This window comes from Thunnus albacares, chromosome 7 (assembly GCF_914725855.1).
Source record: "Thunnus albacares chromosome 7, fThuAlb1.1, whole genome shotgun sequence".
Lineage (NCBI taxonomy): Eukaryota > Metazoa > Chordata > Actinopteri > Scombriformes > Scombridae > Thunnus > Thunnus albacares.
In genome coordinates, this window is record NC_058112.1 from 23667452 (window position 1) to 23688634 (window position 21183).

The 21183-nt window shown below is 38.3% G+C and overlaps 2 protein-coding genes across 4 annotated transcripts; one reads left to right on the forward strand and one right to left on the reverse strand.

Annotated features, from left to right (window-relative positions):
- The first annotated feature begins 1971 nt into the window (after positions 1–1971).
- On the forward strand, positions 1972–9718 carry irak4 (interleukin-1 receptor-associated kinase 4). Of its 3 annotated transcripts, none has more exons than XM_044356694.1 (11): positions 1973–2491; positions 2602–2747; positions 4031–4186; positions 5075–5235; positions 5321–5385; positions 6171–6285; positions 6373–6482; positions 7169–7355; positions 7882–7944; positions 8273–8437; positions 9497–9718. In XM_044356694.1, the coding sequence occupies exons 1-11, from the start codon at positions 2331–2333 to the stop codon at positions 9542–9544; spliced, it is 1377 nt and encodes a 458-aa protein (XP_044212629.1). In that variant the 5' UTR covers positions 1973–2330; the 3' UTR covers positions 9545–9718. The 3 variants fall into 3 exon arrangements, with proteins under 3 accessions (XP_044212631.1, XP_044212629.1, XP_044212630.1); XM_044356695.1 differs by having other exon boundaries at positions 4034–4186; XM_044356696.1 differs by lacking the exon at positions 9497–9718 and having other exon boundaries at positions 1972–2491; positions 8273–8446.
- A 1149-nt stretch (positions 9719–10867) lies between these two features.
- Positions 10868–19612, reverse strand: LOC122985792 (twinfilin-1-like). The gene is made up of 9 exons (XM_044356697.1): positions 19490–19612; positions 17240–17320; positions 16900–17078; positions 15737–15832; positions 15498–15602; positions 13563–13688; positions 12881–13031; positions 12624–12745; positions 10868–11147 (listed from the first exon to the last, which is right to left on the reverse strand). The coding sequence occupies exons 1-9, from the start codon at positions 19512–19514 to the stop codon at positions 10980–10982; spliced, it is 1053 nt and encodes a 350-aa protein (XP_044212632.1). The 5' UTR covers positions 19515–19612; the 3' UTR covers positions 10868–10979.
- Positions 19613–21183: the final 1571 nt, after the last annotated feature.

The window sequence follows — 21183 nt, forward strand, 5'->3', positions numbered from 1 at the left end:
TATTTCCCCAACATGACTTAAAATAAGTGCCTTCCAACTCAAGAGCTAATTGTCATGAGTCATCAACATTGGTCAATTTTGAGCTGCCTTTGCAGGTACATAACTGATTGTACTACACTGACTGTTGTGACCCATTCATGGCTATAAATATACTTCATGGAACACATTGACGAAACTCAAATAGGTTAAAACTTTGAGAAAGTTGGGTTTCCCTTTATTTTATTTGAATTTGTTTGGGGCACACATTTCTTTTCATGTTTGGTTTGGTTTCAGTGTTTGATTTCATTTGTGATTTTACTCCAGCAAAATGTTTTCTTATGCTTAGTCTTAAAACATAATATCCTCCACACACACACACACACATACACACACACACACACACACCTCACAATTTATCACCCCACCCATCCAGCGAGACAGCCAGCCCCTCCAGTCCACATGGAACTGAGCACAATTCAACAAACACCGTATAAATAGCAATTAACACACCATGAACAGATCCAGTATTGCTAGAACACATAGAGAATATGGTACTCTAAGCACTTAAGAGCAAATGCTTCCATTTGTTTGCCAATGGTGTTTGACACAGGTTGAGTTTGATGAGGTTGTTTGTCTCATGATCCTTTACTGAAGTTTGAAAAAGGAGAACAAGTTGAAGAGGTTTTTCTACTCTGATGTGTTTGGTGTTTGGTTTCAGCTGGACTGACTGACCTGCACAGCAAGTGAGCATGTAGTGATAGTGTGTCCAGTTCTTACCTGCTTCTATTCAACCAGCAATACCACTCATGAATCCACATCCATCAGGGCAAATACAGATCAATTAATGCCAACAGAAAGAGAGAAAGGGAGTGAGAGAGAGGGAGAGAGAGACTGATGACAGAGTAACACATTTCAAAAGCACAGTCCGCAAAGAAGGCAGAATTCAAATAAGACTGGAAACTGGTATCCCTCTAAAATTGTGTCTTTAGTAGAAGGAGTAACATATTGTGCTCTGAAGTGCTACTTTTAACTGAGTTAACATACGCTAACATTTACTAATTAGAACTAAACACAAAGTACAGCTAAGGCTGACGGGAATTTAATTATTTTCCAGGTATTTGGTCAAAAACTTAAAATAGCTGACAAATTAAATTTTTGAAATGCCGCTATAGATGGAAAGTTTTCAATTTTATCCTGAGGGGGACATAACTAACACAAATGTCAATCTCATGGTGGCGCTAGAGGAAAAATCAGGCAATGACCAAAGTCATCAGGCTTCATCACTTAGGAACCTTGAATGTCTGTATACATTTTCATGGCAATTCATCAAACTGTTATTGAGATGTTTCATCATATACATGTATTTGTGTAATGTCAACACACTTTTGGCCATGTAGTGTATATGGTCAAAAAAGTACTGATTAGGCCTTTAAGGTGCAAACATTAGAAGGTAAAAGTGTTTTTATTTGATTTTTTCATGTATATTTGTAGATAGAGAAAGTGATATATTGATAGATCATTTAATTCATAATTTTAAAAAAAATCACATTCTGATAAACAACACTCATAAACTTAAACAGCCAGGTCACAAAGTCTTGTGGAAGGCTCTCTAAGAAGAGTGGAGGCTGTTATAGTCCACATATTTTCGACCATGTAGCGTATATGTGGTCAAATAAAGTGTGGAATGAGCCTTTAAGGCTGAGACAGTTGAAAGTGATAGACTGAGTGAAATAACTAGTACTAGTATATGTATTACACTGTTGTGGTGCAATAAAATGCAAATCATAGTTGTGGTGCAAGTGATACTCAGCTATGACTGATCCTTGTAAAGAAATATTGTCAATGTGAATAAATATGAAAATATTCCATTATGATTATGACTCAAACATGCTGATTTCAAAAAGTGAAGTCTCTGTGTTGTCCACTAGAGGACAGTGTAATACTGCAAACCTGTATACAAGCACAGATCCCTCTCGCTGAATGTGTGCTTGGTTTCCTCATTCTCTAAAAGCCTAAAAACACAGACACTGTGGTTAAACTGTGCTCTCACCGACATCCAGAGGGCACTGAAGACAGACTGTGCCTTTTACGCTTTCATAACTTTCCGCATGTAGGTGGAGACTGGGTCAGTCTCGCTGTATTACGTGTGGGGAAGTTGCACAATATCGGAAAGACACATTAGATTTCACTGTGACCACAACATCGGTTTTCTAATGTTGTCCTTTTACGGATGTTCTTAATGGAGGATTTAAAAAAACATTCAAAACGGCACAGTAAGTTGAAGGCTACACCATGTTAGTGTAACTAAGATAAAACCACCATCAGCTTGTGCCGTGTATTTCCTCGCAAAAATGAATAATTCAGTAACTTCCGCTACTTATATTCGAAACCTTAACTATAGTCTACGTCGCAAGTTGTCAGAATTTTTAGACCCCCATGAAAGCTGGAAAGATGTCATTGTCTCGATCCGTAAGCCCAGTGGAGAGCTGAGGTACTCTCAGCATCATTTGAGGTAGGTGATTATTACCTGCCAGAGAGCCTGCTGTGATCTACAGTACATGTCGTAGCTGTATATTGCTATAAAGTGTGATTTCTCTCACTCTCCATGCATCTGTTTTTCAGGAAATTTGAAGGCCTAGTTGCACAGGGGAAAAGTCCCACAGTGGAGCTGCTAAATGATTGGGGGACATCCAACAGCACAGTGGGTGAACTTGTGGACATTTTGAAGAGTAACAAGTTACTGGCTGCTGCTAGTCTTCTGTTGCCTGGTATGTTTTTTTTAGCCTGTAGGCCTGTGAGTCTTACCAACAGTCATTAGTTATGAAATGTAACATTTTTACAGCATTTAAAGTAAAGAAGGCAAGCCAAACTTCATTTATATACTGTAGCACATTTCATTCCAGTGGAGATACTACAGTATATGCATCAGGAAATGTAGAATGTGGACAAACCATACAGCAATCAGATGTTGAGCCCTGCTATTTTAGAAAATATTACTCAAATAGGAGTAAGAAGTGCATTTGTTTGGGACTAAACTGGATTAATCTGCTCATAATGACACCAGTACAGTATATAGTAAAGTATTTGTGAATGTGATAATGAGGGAACATGTCACCTAGTGCATTGACCTGTTGATGTGTTTTTTGGACAACAATGGAGGTCTATAGCACAGACAAATAAGCTATAAGACTTAGGATGTTTCTCAAAACCACAGTATAATAATCTGTAGAATTTTATAACATTTTCATATGCAAGCATGCAAAACTTAATTCATATAGTACATTTCATTTCAGGGATGATGCAATGTGCTTCACAGGAAACATAGACTCTCGACAAAAAAGTACAGCAATAAGATGTGTGGAACTGTAGGTTGTTGTTTTTGTTTTTTTTAACCAAACTCATACAGGAGTAAGAGGTAGCTTTGTGCAGTTTAAACAAAGACATCACTGTCAAAATTAATAATATGCACAAGAGAAAAGGATTGTTTCCAGCCTGCAATCTGACAAGTTATTGCAGAAGCTAGGATCGTACAAACTAAAAGACATTACACTAACTTTAGATTTAATCATTGAAACAGCTTAATGATGTAAGAGGTCTGATTTGTTCTTGCTTGGACAAACAAGACAGAAAGGTACCGTGGACCAAAGCATGTGATCAAATTTGTTCTTTTTCATCAGGGCTCTGGCTACAGCATTTTGTTTTACTGTATTTCGCTCAAAGTCTTTTTAGGCAAGCCAGTGAAGACTCCAAATAGACAAGAGATAAATGCAAGTTTTTCTGCATCAGTCTGACACAAGAAGCTCAGTTTGAATGTTGTCCAAATAATCTGATAATGCACAAATGTTTGTCTCAGAGAGTCTTTTATTATTTTAAAGTCTTCCACAAAAAGTACACTCTGTCTTTTTGAATCAGGTATAAAGGAATCAAAATATAAAGGAAAGATAACTGCGTTCAATTTTCAGTTTTTATAACTGTATATTGAGGCTTTTGACTTGTGCACCATGTCAACAAAATAACAGATTTTGATGTTCATTTTTTTATCCGCACACAGTAGAAGATGCCATTGCCACAGAGACGCAGCAGGTCTCTCCAGTAGTACAACCAGTCAGCGCCCTTCCAACCCAGCTACTGAGTGAGAGGGACACACAGTCACCACCTGTCAGCTCCAACCAACAGCCACTGATTCCACTGGAGAGCAGTGAACCAGGTTAATCCACTTTTAAAGCTGATCTTTAATAAGAAACACAATCACTTGTAGAGAGGATTCTTTATCGTTTTATGGATGTAGTCTTTCATGATGTTCTGAATGAGAGGAGGCTGCAAAGCATATGATATTAACAAACTGTCGTAATCAGCTGAAAACCTCAGTTTCAGTTTTGATAACCTTAGTTGCAAGTTTTGACCACAACTGAAATATTGCATATACATTGCACAATATTTTGGTCAGTAAATCATGAACCACTTAAGTATTCAAATCTTTTACAAAAGTAAAAGTTTCAATAAGAGTATGGAAGAATTCTCAGAAAAATGTACTTGAAGAAACAAAAGTAAAACAACTTATGATGCATTAATTATTATTATGGTTGCATTAATGTCTGAGCAGCATTTTAATCTTGTAGCTCGTGGAGGTTTATCTAATTTGAATTACTTTACATATTGTTAGGTAGTTTAATCTGTAACAATGCATCATATTTTATAAACTATTCATATGTTTTGTGTGTAAAACCTTAATCTGCAAAGTCAGACTTAACTATAGCATATAGTCAAGTAAAGGTAGTGTAGTAAAAGTACAATGTACCCCTCTGAATTGTAGTGAAGGAAACGTGTAATGTAGCATAAAATGGAAATGCTCAAGCACCTCAAAATTGTACTTTAGTACAGTATGCTTGAGTAAATGTACTTGGTTGCTTTCCACCACTGTAAATAAGGCTGCTTTATTTAGTTCCTGGAAAGATGACACTTTGATTTCTGCAGAAGTCTGTTGCTCTTTGGACAAAATGTAACTTTACATATTTGACCATTAGGTGGCAGCAATGAGACCTTGATCCCAAAAGTATCTATTAAGTATGATATTTTTCTGTATGTTTCTCAAAAGGTTTCTCCAGTTTCTTGTACAATGAGCTGATGCAGATTACAGGCAACTTTGATGACCGTCCCATGTCTGACGGTGGCCGTAGACTTGGAGAAGGAGGCTTTGGGACTGTATACAAAGGTCTCCTGAATGACAAACCTGTTGCAGTGAAAAAGCTCAATCCAGTAAGTGAAAATATTTTCATACCAATCTCATACTTAATCTCATTGTAGAGCTTGTGAATTGCAACGCAAAATATTATCTGTTTAGATGGATGACGTCTCACCAGACGAGCTACAAGTTCAGTTCAACCAAGAGATCGAAACGCTAAAAGTGTAAGTTTGTTCTTCTGTCTATATTCTTGTTAACCAGTTTGTTTTGGAGTGACTCACCGGCACCTTATAACCATAAGGTTATAAGCAACCATATAAGCATTTTAATCCAGGTAATGGAATTTGAGAGAGTGAAAGCATTTACAGAGTTTATGGAAAAGCCTGCAGCCTGTAGTTATCTGGAGACCAACAAACGCTTGTTTTAGATTGAATGTGCACTTTTCTTCAATCAATGTATTATTTTGAATAATTGAAATGTTAATGGAATTGTCTGATACAGATCTTTTAGTGGGTTGTGTGGGGTTTTTCTGCTTAAGACTTAAGTGCCATAAGAGTGTGGTGCATCAGGGGGAAATGCTGTATGTAGAAGTCAAATCATGATTGACCCTGATTAATTTATATGTATTACTGTACACTGCAAGCCACTTAAATTATAGATTCATATTATTGATTTGATGTTGTTTATAGCATACTGAGCATGCTGTATATAGCTGGACCAATGCTACATATCTTACACAAAACTTAACAAGACTCAGCACAAAACACCAATAATGATACAATTAAATTACCATGGGATTTAAATTTCCCTGTCATAATAAGTTTTCTGTGGGTAAGGAGGTGCACATATTGATCCCCCAAACAGAGAAAGAGTTACCCATAGACACAACGGTATTACTGAGCCAGAAATCCTGAGAGGTATTATACTATGTCCTGAGCTGGTGTTTATGGATGAGTTTGATATTAGCTAATGGCACAGGTCTGTTTTGATGATATTGTTTGCTCAATAGGTTGAAACATGAGAACCTGGTGGACATGGTTGGATTTTCCTGTGATGGACAGCATCCGTGTTTGGTGTACGCCTTCATGGCCAATGGTTCTTTACTAGACCGACTGGCTTGCTCAGTGAGTGCCATCTATACTACAGATTCAGCCCTCTTGTTCTTGTGCTTTTACACAGATATTTCCATTGTGTGCTTTTTGGTGTTTTAGGAAGACACTCCTTTACTGTCATGGCAACAGAGATGCTCGATAGCTGAAGGAACAGCAAGAGGCTTGGAGTATCTGCACAGCAACCATCATGTCCATAGAGATGTTAAAAGGTACTCAAAGTGAGGTGTTCCTCATTATCAGTGCCTCAAAGGAATAGTTTGACTATGCTTATTCAGTTTCTTGCTGAGAGTTACATGAGAGAATTGATAACACTCATATTTGCCTCTTAAATATGAGGCTACAGCCAGCAACGACTTAGCTTAGTCTAGCATAGACTGGAAACAGGTTCATTGTTATTTTTTCACATAAGTTTTACTATAGATTAATCAAATGAGCTACAACATTTCAATTAGTGAGCTGATGATGGGCACGGCTAGGCTAACTGTTAGCTGTCTTCCCCATTTCCAATCTTTGCGCTAAACTAAGCTAACCAACTGCTGGCTGTAGCTTCATGTTTAACAGACAGATATGGGAGTAGTATCTTGTCTAAATCTCGAGAAATCAAGAGAACCGGTAAGTGAATTTCCCAAAACTATTCCTTTAAAACATTAAAGGGGTAGTTCAATAATTCGGAATATACCCTCTGCCATATATCTCAGTTTTTGCACGGATTAATCAGACAAGATATAAGGAGTTAAGTAATGAGCTGTAGAGGTGCTGACAAGTGTATTTCATGACGGGTTTCCCCCGTTTCCAGTGATTGTGCTAAGATAAGCTGCAAAGGATCTGACCCTGTGAATCAGTGATGCTTGATGTGTCAGCGCTCACTGTACTCAGTCATTTCTTTTTCTGCCAGTGCAAATATCCTGTTAGATGAAAACTTAGTGGCAAAAATCTCTGACTTTGGGTTGACGAGAGCATCGGCCAAGCGGACATCAACGACCATGATGACGGAGAGGATTGTGGGAACCTGTGCTTACATGGCACCTGAGGCGCTTAGAGGCGAAATCACACCAAAATCTGATGTCTTCAGCTTTGGAGTGGTAGGCTGTCTGCAGACACACACACACACATCCCAGATATATGCACACACGCACGGATAAGATATTATGTCAGGAATGGAGAAATTGCAACTGTAATGTGAAATATGAAACCTAACTCAGCAGTTTACTTATGTGCACGGTTCCCTCAAACTACTGACATAGGTAATTGCAGGACACAAACATTAGAGTATACATTTCTCTCCATTTGTGAAACTAGAGCTCTATTTTATGTATCATCTATCATTATTTCCCACAAAAAATACAGAATCAGTTTAGCGGCACAGCTGTAATGTATTACTAACTGTAATGTTAATCTGTATGATGTTGGTTGAATGACTTATGGGATCAGTACTGTATAAAACTGCCTGACCTTCCATATAGTACAGTATATACAGCTTATATGTCTTATTATGACAGCTGTGGGAACACTACAGTGTCTGTGAGACTGCTTGGCACATGTTGAGATAATAAAGGTTTTCTGTCATCCAAAGCCATGTGATTAACCCCATCTCTATGCCATCTACAGGTGTTGTTAGAAATATTGTCTGGACTCCCGCCAGCCGATGAAAACCGTGAGCCACAATTCTTGGTAAGCAGCACAAAAGAGGCTTTCACTGGGAATCTATCAAGCTACAGTTTGCGATTACAGCTTATTATTTAATTAGTAAGGGAACGTTATCAGTTAGTAGTCATTAAACAGTCATTGAAAAGGATTTGAACTTGGGTTTCCTCAGTGCTGCTCATCTGCTGAGCAACTTTACCTGCTATTAGGACGGTAATAACAATATTTTAGACTGTATGACTGATGGAGGTTGACACTCAAAATCAAGTATGATAAAAGCAATACTACTAACTTGAAAACTGTTAAATGTTTTCCTCAAACCATAGCTCTAAATGTGCCTTCCTCACTCTCCCAGATGGACATGAGGTATGATATAGATGATGAAGACGAGGAGCTGACTCTGGAGGACTTTGTGGACAAAAAGTTGAGAGACTGGGGGCTGAGCCAGGTGGAGAGTATCTACTCTTTGGCCTGTAACTGCCTCCATGAGAGGAAAAACAGACGGCCGGTCATCAGACAGGTACAGTAAAGATTAGTAAAGATACCGAAATGTATAGTACAAGCTTCTGTGTTTGCATCTGCACCACTTCATGTGAACTTGAGCAAGATATCTGTATTATCAGCTTCACAAGAACTTTAAAACGTGTTAGTCATTCATTCCTACTGAAGACGTAAATCTTCAGAAACAAGGCACAAATGTATAACTTCACCGACAGTGGCCAGTGGTGCACGTTCTTCAGGACAAATATAGTCATGATTATATAGAAAAGCTTGTGTATTTTCATTTGTAGTGTGACTATTTTAGTTACTGTGTGAATGCCGCAAGCAACACCACATATTTGCAGATAGACACATGGTTCCAATTTTAAAATATAAAGCTTATTTTTCTAATGATGGCTATTCTCTTTTTGACATCTGTTATAGTTATTGAGATATTAACTTTTCACTGTAGTATTTTTTGAATGGCCGTGTGGGAGTGGCCATATATTCATCAGTATCACAAGTACTTTATATGCTTAAGTAATCATATTTGGTACACAGGTGCACTATGGAGACGTGCTCAATATATTAAAGCATGTATTCAGTAGCGCCACCATGTGGTCACTTATAAAGTATTTTACGTTTTGGCTAATAACTCATGAGCTGTGAAGAGTAGAAGAAACATTTTTGTACTGTGGCTACTGTGGGATTTGACCGATAGACCACGTCCATTTGCACCTATAATACTTGTTTTTTTTTTGGTAAACACGTTTTGCTTCTTTTGGCACGTACTTAATCCAATCTTCACCAAATTTGGAATGTACCATACTTAGTTGACCCTAAACTAAATTTGTGCATGTTTTTGGACATCACTTGTTTGTTCGTAATTGGTTACCAGTACAAATTAATTTAAATATCTATGCTAGTGAAGCTCTATCAGCACAGAAATTTGTGAGGATGGGGTCACTGCAAGCCTTAAAAGTTTGTAAAAATGAAACATCTTGCTGTGAATCTTTCAGAAGCAGCAGCTGCAGCATTCACACATATTTTCTTTAGGAAATGTAAATATTCTACTTAATATCAGCATTTGTCTTTACAGGTACTGTTGGAGCTGAAAAGTGTTGTCAAAAGCATTTCACTGGAGTGAAGCGTAGCATCGTGGAGAACACAGAAGATTTCTGAGCCTGCCCCGGTCGCAGTGCACAGATAAATGCATTTCTTTCTCCACAGTTGTAGATTAGTTTACTGTGACTTACCAAAGAATTTTTGCATCAATCTTTTTCTACAACAATAATTGTCAATAATTTTAAATGACTTACTATATTTTTAAGAAGAATTTTTAAGAAGCTTGTAGCTTTGTTTTTCTACTGTAGCTGTGTACCTTTTGCAGGAATACTGCAATACTGCAATATGATGAAAATTCTGAAAGCATTTGTTCCTCTTAAAGTGTTTCTATCATGTATTTATTGTGATGAAAGTTAAAAGGAATAAAATCAATAAAACACAAAATGTGATTTAAATATTTTATTTTTCTTCTTTAAAAGAAAGATTTGTAAGAAAACAAATAAGACCGAACATGATTTTTTTTTTTTATATTATGATGACACTTTATGAATATAAAGGGATTTCCCTTTGAACATATGGTGAGCTTAGTAGTTTGCCTAATATTAATCAGTAGACCAGTGGATGTGGCAACATATTGGTCAAGGTGAAATATTCCCTTTCCTATCGGCTTGCTTGGCATTCCCTCTGGTATGAGAGCCAGCGAAGTTTAATAGTTTAGCTTCCTCTTAGTGAAATCTGAGATGTATTGATGTAATATTTCTGGAAGCCCCTGTTCTTTCCACTGAGATCCTCACCGACACTGACTATCACCAGAACAGACCAGACTGTTTCTTAATCATAGAGCATCACACAGCTACAATATGTACATTTACAGCACTTGCATAGAAAAATAAGTTTCTCAGCAGATGATTTCTCATGTAAACCACAGTTATATCAAAAAAGAAGTCAATTTTCCGATATAAAATGCACTGTTAAAATGAATAGACACAAGTGGGATCATTTTATCTTTTCTGCTTTGGAGCACCTCGGTTGTGCAAACGGTAGGAGACAAAATAATACATTAGACACAGACACATTAATTGACACAGACTTAAGGAATGCAATGTAAGAATTTGAGCATGTGAACTCAAAATGGAGGAGTTTTATCATATCGGCGCAAGTTCACATTAGTCGCACTAACTTTTTTTTAAGTCTTGGAGCTGGCAAAAATTTAAAACCTCAACTTTGGGCCTCTTGGAATCATTGTAAATTACTTTTTATGAATGTAGTAACATACATATATAGCCTTCCATTTGGCAAGCTACAAATGGAAAATTCTGAAGTGTGTCATTGCTCAGTTGTCCTTGGCGTGCATAGTTGGGTCTCTGGGTGAACTTTGTGGGAATTTGAGGTTATCGTCATATTCTTTTAAACAAGCGTGTGTCAAATATGATTTCCCCCCCCCCATCACTGGAATGTTCCACTGTGGAACGTGTTCGGAGTGGAGGTGGCGGTGGTGGTCGGGTACTGAGGTCTATTTAATCTGCCTCCTCTCCCTCTGCGGGTGGTCGGGTGATGCGGCGACCGCCCCTTTTCCCAGCGGGGCCTTTGGGCTTGGCGAAGGCCTGCTTGTGTGCATGCTGCTTGGGATGCACCTCCTCGTACATGAAGTCACTGGTCAGTTCATCCCCATTATCAATCTCCAACTGGGAAGCAGAAAAAAGCTTCTAAGCAAACAAGGTTCTTGTACATCACCATCAATTTACAAATGACATTTCAAACTTTGTATAAACACATACTAGACACATGAACTCAGCAATAGCAGTTGAATGTACTTTCACCGTGTAATTAATCTCTATAGGGTTGTTTTTATTAGTAATGGCGGAGTCTACCAGTCCTGCGCTACATTCAAATGGCCTTCACATGCACAAGAGGTTGACAGGAGACAACGCCTGCATGTGATCCAGTGTTAATGTTTGTCATTTTATCTCATTGATAACATCTTCACTAGTTACTTCACTTTCTACAATGCATACCTAATATTTCCTCCTTCTTCCTAATGAAATGCGATGCATTTGTCACAGAGGTTAGCACTGACAGCGATCATTCATCGAAAATGCATCTACAAAGAGAAGATCTTGTTTGGATTTTTTTTTTTGAGCTGATCTGTGTAAAATGTTGCAGGGGGTAATGGAATCAAAGTGAGCTGTTAGATGAAGAGTTAAAAGGAACAGCTGCTGTGTGGAAAACTACTCCCACCGTGTGTTGCATGAAATCAAAATGCAGTTGCAATTATTATCGACTGACTTCATCATTAAAACATTGAAATTTTTTTTTGGCTGCACTATAACCAAATGCAGCAACAGCGTGAGTAGTTGGTCGAGTGTTTCCTGTGGTATTAAACAGCATTTGCTGGTGTCATCAAATCAACCACAACTGAAAAAAAAATTATCATAACTTTAACCACTTTTACTTTCTGACTTGAGTTTTATTTCCAAGAATAACTTGCAGTGTGATATAAATACAGTCAAACAAAAATTATTAAAAGATCCACAAGGAACAATAGAAGGAGGACATTTATAAGAAGCCAAAGCTTAGAAACTACATTCAAATAAAAAATTATGACTTTAAAGAACCATATATAAAATTAAATCTATAGATAAATCTGGATCTGAGCACACAGAGACCTTAAATCTAAAGGTCTCTGTGTGCTCAGTTAAGAAATGGTACATTACCACTGGCAACTGAGGGAGGCAGATATAAAGGTTTTAATTCCTGAGGAGCAACGTTTCATTTCATTGCCCTTTGTACAGCGACTTGAGGAATTATTTGTTTGAAAAGATCCAATTGAAAAATCCTGATTCGTTCTGGTTGTCTGAAGCTGATAAGTTCAGTTGTTTTTTTTAATATGGAGATTTTTATTCTAGCGAGATTTATAGGAGAGGCTTGGCTGCTGAGACAGAGAACACTGTATCCATTATAACAGGACATCTCTTCCATGTTAACTAAATGTTCTGAAAGGTTCTTTTTGAATCTGTGGATCTGTCACGTGGCCATCCTGGTTATTATTGTCCAGTGTCTTGTAAGGCTGGGCACCAGAAGGGTGCAGAACACTTAAATAAACAAATCAATTAAATCAATCAATTAACCATAATCTTTAACCATGATAGGTTGTTTCTTACCTTTTTCTCAATCTCAATCTGGAGTTTGTTTTCCACCATGTCGACCAAGGGATTTTTGCAGCTGGAATACAACATCCTCTCTCGGATGCTACACTTGTAACCGGGCATAGAATAAATGAAGACTGTAAAGGGGTAAAAAAAAAAAAAGACAATGAGGAACAGACACAAAGTACCATTCAGATCAACATTAAAAACATAGATTTACAGAAACAGGCTGTGCCTCAACTGTTCATAAGCACTTGTGAGAATTTATTCACCTGTGGACTCTAAGTAGTCGCCTTCATGGGAATGTTTGTAGAGGAAGAAGTGGTAACGTGCGGACTCTTTAGGGATTCTCATTGGCAGGTCTTTCAACTCAGTTGGCTCAGTGCTGCACAACCGGATCAGCTCTTGTTGAGCGTCTACCTCCTGTTGACAAAGGAAATAAAAAGTTATTCTCAAGGTTGGTGGCATGCACTTGCAAACAGAAAGTCTCTGCTTTGAGTACTAGACCAATTAGGAAAAGCTTTCAGGTGTGTTTGAGCAAAACATTTTTTTCAACAATTGCCAGCGTACTGCTCAGTAGTCAGGATTAAACCTTCAATAGAAAAATAGAACAAAACGTATAAAAGCCTATTGCTTTATTGAAAAGCTTTAAGGGTAACAAACAAAAAGGGAACTGAGACAAGGCCACAACTGTTCCACAATTATTCCTTTGTACTTTGCTCCGACCTGATCTTGTGACACGAGCCCTTTGAATTTCAATAAGAAGATTTGACACAAAGGCTTTTTTGGCCAAAATGAGCAAGTCATTGTGTCTGCCTGTAAACAATGCCGTACCAAAAACCCTTTATCTCTCCAAACAATATATGATGAAAGACAGAGAATTGATTTTCTTCTACACAGTATTGACCAGTCAAAGGTCATGTGTTCGCTAATGAGTTTCTCGTAAGGACTCACCAGTTGTACGTAGTTGATTTTCTTCTCCCTAAAACGTTCAAGTGCTGCGACGGCATCTTGGTGAACGGGGAAGGCCACTCCCTGCAGGGTCTGCTGCTTGGTGTCCACACTGATGTCCGTCTGCACCTGAACACACCAAACAGACACAAAAACCACAAACACAAGAGGTCCTTGAGCTTTCTATTATCTTGCCATGGTCACTATGATACACCACATTAAATAAAAACAGTTATATTAATGAGGTCATTAATTGACAAGTATTTTTTTGCCTTCAGAATACACATGAATCATATTAACATGGGTGCTTTAAAAAACTCAGCTGTTTATTAAAATGCACATTAACATGCTCAAAACCACATTATTGTGTTATATTGTTGTTTAGTTATTGTGCTCACAAGAATTTGTCAACATAAACACACACACTCAGACGCCACCATGGCCCCATTATGCTGACGTGCTGGTGACATTAATCTCATCATGATGACTATCATAAGTTATAGGCGGAACAAATTCTTCTCTTAAATTCAGCTCTGGTCATTTAAATTCAATCATATGAGAGAACAAATCAATCTTTAAAGCAATAACAGGTTTCCTAATGACTTGTGGAAAACTGAAATAGAATAAATAACCTTCATTTTAGTCATCAGTGAGTAAAAGGTTTACAAGTGCAACAAGCAGCTTGAATGCCGGAGCATGATGATTACAGATGAGGTGCTTGTATCGGAAGTGACAAGGCGCCTCTACAAAATCACACAGAAAACTGGAAATGCTTGGGGGATTACACTGATGGATTGCGTCTATTTTTAGACCCCCAGTTCCCACAAAATGAAATGCCGTGCAAACATGATTGAGCCTCCGATGTAGCTACCTCGCATACCAAAAAGGATTGCCGGTCTTTTATCCATCTGCTTAGTAAAAGGCAGGCAGTCTCCAAGGCACTGCAATGATAAATATTTCAAAGCCTCTTTTTCATCTAGGCGGTGCAGATTAATGGTATATTATCTTCCTTCAACAGCTGGTCAAGTGAGCCGAACACAAACCTCACTTCCCATTTGCTCTGATGCTTTTAATTGACGATACTTTGGAGAGGGACTGCATGACTCAAAGCACTTCCATATATGGTAAGAAAGACAGTTCTTGTTTATGTGTCAGACTGGGAGTGCAGCAATAACAATAGCTTGTTCCCAAAGAGAAAAATAGTTCTATAGGGTTAATTTATAGGAACATAAACACAAAGTCTGTGAAGTGAAACTTCAAATTCAGCTTTTTTTTTGACTTTCTGTCTCAACCCTAAAGCCCTTCACATCAGCAGTGTAAACAATGCTGATGTCATTAGCAGTGTGCAGGTTTAACCAATGGATATCATATTACAGAATTTCTTTATCTTATCACTGCAACCCACAAAAGCAAAGCGCAATCATACAGCTCACCTGCGCTGCATGCAGAATCACTGCCAACTACATTTGCATGTAGCTCTCTCAACATGGAAATATTATATCCGAACACTCACAGCTCTTCTTTAACCACTTGGTTCCTCAGGCTGACTGGGTTTTTACAACAGTAAGCAAGACTTTTTTTTTTTTTTATGGAGCTGTGGGTGTGAGCTGCATAAACCTAATAGATTCATCTCTGCCAACATCCTGCTGTTCTAATGGATCAGCATCTTTGCACTGTGTTGATACTGCCGGGCAAGCATATGCACACTTGCGCTGTTGCTGACCTTGCTGACCTCAGAACTGAAACAGAGCACGAGTCTAATCCACACCCACTTCAGAACACTTCAAGCCATACAACTTATCAACAGGCGTCGGTTTCTGTGTACACAAGCACTGTGAGGTACTTCTATCTATTTCCTCTAACATGATCTAAAATGGAAGTGATGACCAAGACATGGATTCCAAATGACTGTGTGTCTGTGTGTGTGAGCGTGCGTACCTCATTTAGTTTGATCTGTCTCAGTTCCTCTTCTGCAGCAGTGAGGGGTAGCGGAGCAGCCTGTGAGGTCAGATATTTCCTGTATCCGCTGAGATTTAAGTCATCCTGGGGCAGCAAAAATAGCACAATCAAACATCGTACAGCGATATAAACTGTATAAATCATAGCTCATATCAATTACCAGACGCTTATGAAACTGAGCCATAAATTGTGAGTGTATAAAAGAGCCTTTGACCAACCTTTGTGGTAGCGAAGATCTCGTCCTTGATGTGCCCGCCTCCAAACTCTTTCTTCAGTGTGGCTCTGGTAGCAGCATATAACATTTTGTGTCGCACCTGTTAAGAATATGAGAAAAATCGGAGAATCTTTATTATTTAGAAAGCTTAAAAGGGGGCTTAAGAGATATTTTTGACTATTATAGTGTCATTAATTTGTCATTATGTTACATGTTTGACTGCAAAGACGGGCCTGCATATGGTAACTTCTGACCTGTAATTTTATTTTCTTCTTTTTTTTAGCATTGTTACGGAAAAATGCTTTCTAGGAAGTCATGCTGTTAATACCTGTTAAACGAATCATTTCCTTTCTTGAGAACTGTTCATTGGATGAGTTTGTTACCTTAAGCTCTATAAATAAAGTTGACTTCATCAAAAAATTAGATTTCACTTTGTCTGAATGATAACAGATGAAAAACACACCGGACCAATTCGGCAAGTCAGTCAAGACAGCAGCGTGCACTGGTTGTGAAATGGTTTTGCAATATTGAGACAAGCCTCAACCTGAAGCACTGTAGTTTGAGCCAGAGGGCAGGAATGTTAAGCTCAGCCACGTCCTTCGGAGAGGGAATTCAAGCTCAGTTCCACCATGCAGTTAGAAAAAGACACTACAAATATCCAGAATGGCACTTTACTCTGGCACTGGTTTCTAACTGCAACATTCTTTTTTTCCGCTGCTACAGAATCTATTTGTATCTATTTGTCACGGCTATACTGAAGTGGTTCATCAAGTTTCAGTGGAACCGAATGATAAAGACTTAAGTGACATCGTGTGAGTCAAGAACACAGCAGATGCAAAACACATATTTGCATAATAAGTAAACAACACAACGTGATAAGCCTGCATCACTTAAAAGCATCGGGAGAGTGGATTATAAGTCAGAAATGAGAGCTTTAGGACAAAAAAAAACAACATAATCTGCCCATATTTTGATTTTACTGTTCACTGAAATCTAAATATAGGCTGTTGCACTAAATGTATCTATCCAGTTTTTCAACAAGCATACAAAGAACTGCTGCCTTGATGTGGTCTACCCCACCCATCTTATACTCCATGCAGAGGAAGACAAATACCATGAAGTAGAGAAAGCCATTCATTAAAGCCCATCTGGGCCTGGTTTTCTTACAGAAGAGTGGTCCGGAGACCAGGCCAGAAAGATCCACTCGTGGCCCTGGTTGTTAGTGGAGTCAAGCCGGTAGAGAATATAGCAGGGCACGTCATCCTCGAGGAGGGGCAGCACTAAGGAATCATACTCCTTGTCCCACTGCGTTGATGCTTTCCTAGTGGCACCCAGACTCAGCTGCTCTGGAAAGCAGACATGTAAAACACAACCATTTCAGCTACGCATGAATTTGTTTTATTCTGATGTCAGCTTCAACACAAGTTTCAAGTAGAAATATGAGTTAAGGGTTTTCTTGGCAGTAGAAGCTGTAAACAAACTCTAGGACTCCGGGACACTGGCTTACCATCGTCAATGACGATCTTTAAGACTCGATACTGGTCTCCGCTCTTGGCACTGGCAAAGATATCTTTCACATCATTCCCCGCTGAGAAAAGACAGAGAAGGGGTCAAACTCCTAATGCTTTAAACAGAGGCTTGCTTAATAATAATAAAACATTTCATTTGTACCACACTTCTCAAAGTGCAACAACACACACTCTTGCAAACATGGCAATATTGAATCAGGTATTGTGAGGTTCCCCCTAAATGTTCATTAATTCATAATAACCCATGAAAACCATCATATGTCAACCATTATACATTATACATATCATTTTACATTGCCCTCCATCAAATATCCCTTATATTCTGCCTTTACACAGAGCAGAATTGGGCAACATGGACCAAAAAAAAAGTACTGAGCTCATTGCAAAACGTTTTTTTTATAATATGTTATAATAACAAGAAGACAAAACACTTTCATTACAAGTTGTTGGGTTTCAATGACAGGTGTGTGATGCGAGATGTAACTGAATGCTGACCACCTTTGACCCCAATCCCAGGTACAATAAAACAGGTCTCCAATTGGCATTGAAACAAGCAGTTTATGGATTTTAGTTGCAATTACTCTGCAGTTTTCGATCTTAACAACCCAATGCTGGTGCACAAGTCCAAATCCATATTTAGAAAATACAATTGCTAGTTATTGGGTTGTTGTTTTTTTTTAAATGAATAATTTCATTCAGATCACTTCCCATTTACATGAATCAAGCTAGAACTACATGACTGTAAAAGGAGTTTCCTTTAACAGTAGGGTAAACGATTAGACACTCTTTTCACTTCCTGCACAGGAAACAATTGCCTGTGCAGAAAATGTAAGGGGTAGATACTAGGTTCATTGTTTTGAAACACTTTTTTAAGAAAAGTGATGCTTGCAGCTTCTCAAATATGAAAAATTCCAACTTTTCTCAGTGATCAGTTTACATTTAACTGAATGTCTTTGAGTTTTAGACTGTTGGTTGAACAAAACAAGAGGAAGATTTCACCTTCAACTTAAGGAAATTGTGACACTTTATCACTTCATCACCTATTTCCTTCTATTGTGGACCACTGAATTGATCATGAAAATAATCAAAAGATTAAGGAAATCTATTGCCGCCCTAGAATATGCCCTGTTTTAGGCTCTGCACATGCACTCACTTGTCAGATTATTAGGTAATCCTAACCCAGATAAAAGTAATGCAGCAGCCTAGCAATAAATCCCACATTCATGAAGGTTATAATGTTTAATTTTTATTTAATCTGTTTCAGAGACATGTTGACTTATTTTATGCTTATTTTGGAGGCTGTTTGTGGTGCGGTTGAACTGTGTTGGGGTTATACTGTGAGGTATTTCTAATATTTTGTCCATTTATATGCATCGGGGTATATTGAACTGTTGTATTATGCTGCATTAGTTGTATCTATGTGTACCTGATGAACTGGCAAGTGAGTGTATTTAAGCTTAGAGTTTTATGGGTTATAAAAACTTGTGTGTTAGTTTTTTATACTCGTCTACTGTAAACTGATTTTAATAGGGGAGAAAATAAGATATAAGCACAACTGATAATGCATTCAAATAAGAGACAATTTAAATATAAGGCAGTGTGTTGAACTATGGCATTGGGATAGTACACATATTTACAATCACTGTGTCTCCCTGTCTGTGTTTAGCTCACCTAATTTGCACATTGGGTCACCTCTGGCTAAACAATATCGTGAATGCAGACAGTTTTGCGGCACTGTTGCCAAACATAGCACAACGTCACGCCCTACAGGAGTCAGTTTATATAATAACAGAGCACAGGTAATGCCAGGGTATTCTCATTACATTTAAGGGAACACCGGCCGGTCTAACAGGCCAGCAGTTTGTTTAGATGAAGGCGTCGCCCGTCCATTCAGAAGGCTAAACTATCGTAACAGGGTTCAAGCTCAATATGGAGAAGCTGAAGAATAAAAGGCTTGTGTGCCATTTTGAAACAAGATTTAGGTGACTCGTAAACTGCTTAAAGACTCTGGGATTCAGTTTCAAGGTCCCAAAAGTGCCCAAACAGAGCGCCGCTGATCACACACACCACGGTAGCTCAAAGCTAGCTAGGAGTGGCTAGCTAACTGTACGCTAGCTTCTCGTTGCAATGATTTGTAGCAGGTACTTTAAAGCTCGCCCGGGAATCATACACCTCGCACAGCAAAATGCAGAAGAACAGATACACGGAAGGATGAAAAACACATCTACCTTGAATGCCCGTTTGATGTGACATTGTGCCTTTCGTCGGATAAAGGGTTGGATGCAGCTGATCGGGCGAAACCAGGGCAAAGAAGCAGGAAGTGGACTACATCGACGAGACCACGAGACCCGCCCCAAGTGTGTCGTCATAAAATTGAAATCACATGACAGTCAAACTTTTTTTTTTTTATCGTTAATATTTTTAGCAGGCAAACATAAATTTAACACATTACAATAATAGGAAGAACAATACAACTGGTGGAGGAAGTATTTATGTTCTTTATTAAGCATAAGAGGTGATGCCACAATGTAAAAATACTCTTTTACAAGTAAAAGTTCATCAGCATTTAAAATTTACTGAAGTAAATCAAGTGGGATATTTGCACCGCGTAAATGTATGCAGTATCGACTAAGGCAGGTCCTGCATTAAAATCTAGTTTAAAAACACCATTTTAGTTCAAAGTTCCAGGGTCAATGTTTTTTTTAAAATTGTTTTTGTGTATTGTTCCAATGCAGGGTACACAGATAGATAGATAGATAGATAGATAGATAGATAGATGGGGTTTAAGAGTTTTAAACCCCTCTCTGTCTGCTGTTGCTTCAGAGAACTTGAAGAACTGTTCCACAAAACTGCAGCAGTGTATTAAAATCAATATCTTGATATCTATTATGCAAACTAAACTATAACTGCAGAGCAGTATAAGGTGCTGATGAAAGGTGACAACCTTGTGCACAAGGTTGAAAGCCAGGTTAAACACAATTGTAACCACAGGTAAAGATGTATGAGGTAGATAGGCCCAGATACAAACTGAATCATATAGTCTATCATCTTACACTCTGCAGTATCTGCAGGTTGGTTAAAGTAATGTAATGAAATCTATAAATGCCCACTCATGGTGTCAGTCTATCAGTGGAAAAAACAGTGTATAATGGCAGGCAGGTTGGAAGACAGTGCAGCAGTGCAGTCGATTAGAGTTAAGTGATAATAAGTGGCGGTGGCATAAGTGATGGTGTGCACTGGCAGTTAAGTGTTCAGTATTAAGAGTTCAAGGGCCTGTCTTTCAGTCTGTTGTGCCGTGCTGCTATACTGAAGTAGGCTACCATTTGCTGAATTGTAAGAGGGTGGCTGCACGACCCTCTGGGTTTTCAATGGTTTTCACTTGCTCCTTTGGGTGTAAGGTCCTGCATCTCAATCCTGGTGATGCGCTGAATTGCTTTGAGAACCTGTCGTAGTGCCTTGGTTCATATTTGTTTATACTGTTGCCCACATGGAGAATATTCCTAAATCAAATTGCCTCAAACCAGCTGACACATGAAAACTTTAGGCCAGGTACTCCATCATAGGAATAGGCCTACTGTTTTCCTGGTCTCTGTGTGCACTGTACTTGATGGGAACTTCAAGGTGAAAAGGGGAGTCAATGGGGGCCCAACAGCATTTTAATCAATACTGTATCATAATAGTATGGTTGCAAATAAAAAGGTGGATAAACTAAGAAAAAATAGCTGCTGTTTTCTATTAAAATGTGTTAACAGTCAAGTGCTAAGAGAAATGCAGGTTAAGAAGATAAGGTCAGCAGGAGAGACAGTTTTATTTTAGTATTTAAATCAGGCTACAATGAATCAACACTATGAGCACTTTTAATGTGTTTGTTGAAGTCAGCTGTATGTAAACTGTAGTATCTTCTTTGGCATTAGTAATTTTA

Coding starts and splice junctions, on each gene's coding strand:
- irak4 (XM_044356694.1), top strand. CDS start 2,331: ATGAATAATTCAGTAACTTCCGCTACTTATATTCGAAACCTTAACTAT. Junction 5,236..5,320: donor CAGTGAAAAAGCTCAATCCA/GTAAGTGAAAAT, acceptor TTATCTGTTTAG/ATGGATGACGTCTCACCAGA. Junction 6,483..7,168: donor GTCCATAGAGATGTTAAAAG/GTACTCAAAGTG, acceptor TTTTTCTGCCAG/TGCAAATATCCTGTTAGATG.
- LOC122985792 (XM_044356697.1), bottom strand. CDS start 19,514: ATGTCACATCAAACGGGCATTCAAG. Junction 13,689..15,497: donor GACAGATCAAACTAAATGAG/GTACGCACGCTC, acceptor TGGTGTGTTCAG/GTGCAGACGGACATCAGTGT. Junction 13,032..13,562: donor AAATCAACTACGTACAACTG/GTGAGTCCTTAC, acceptor CTTTGTCAACAG/GAGGTAGACGCTCAACAAGA.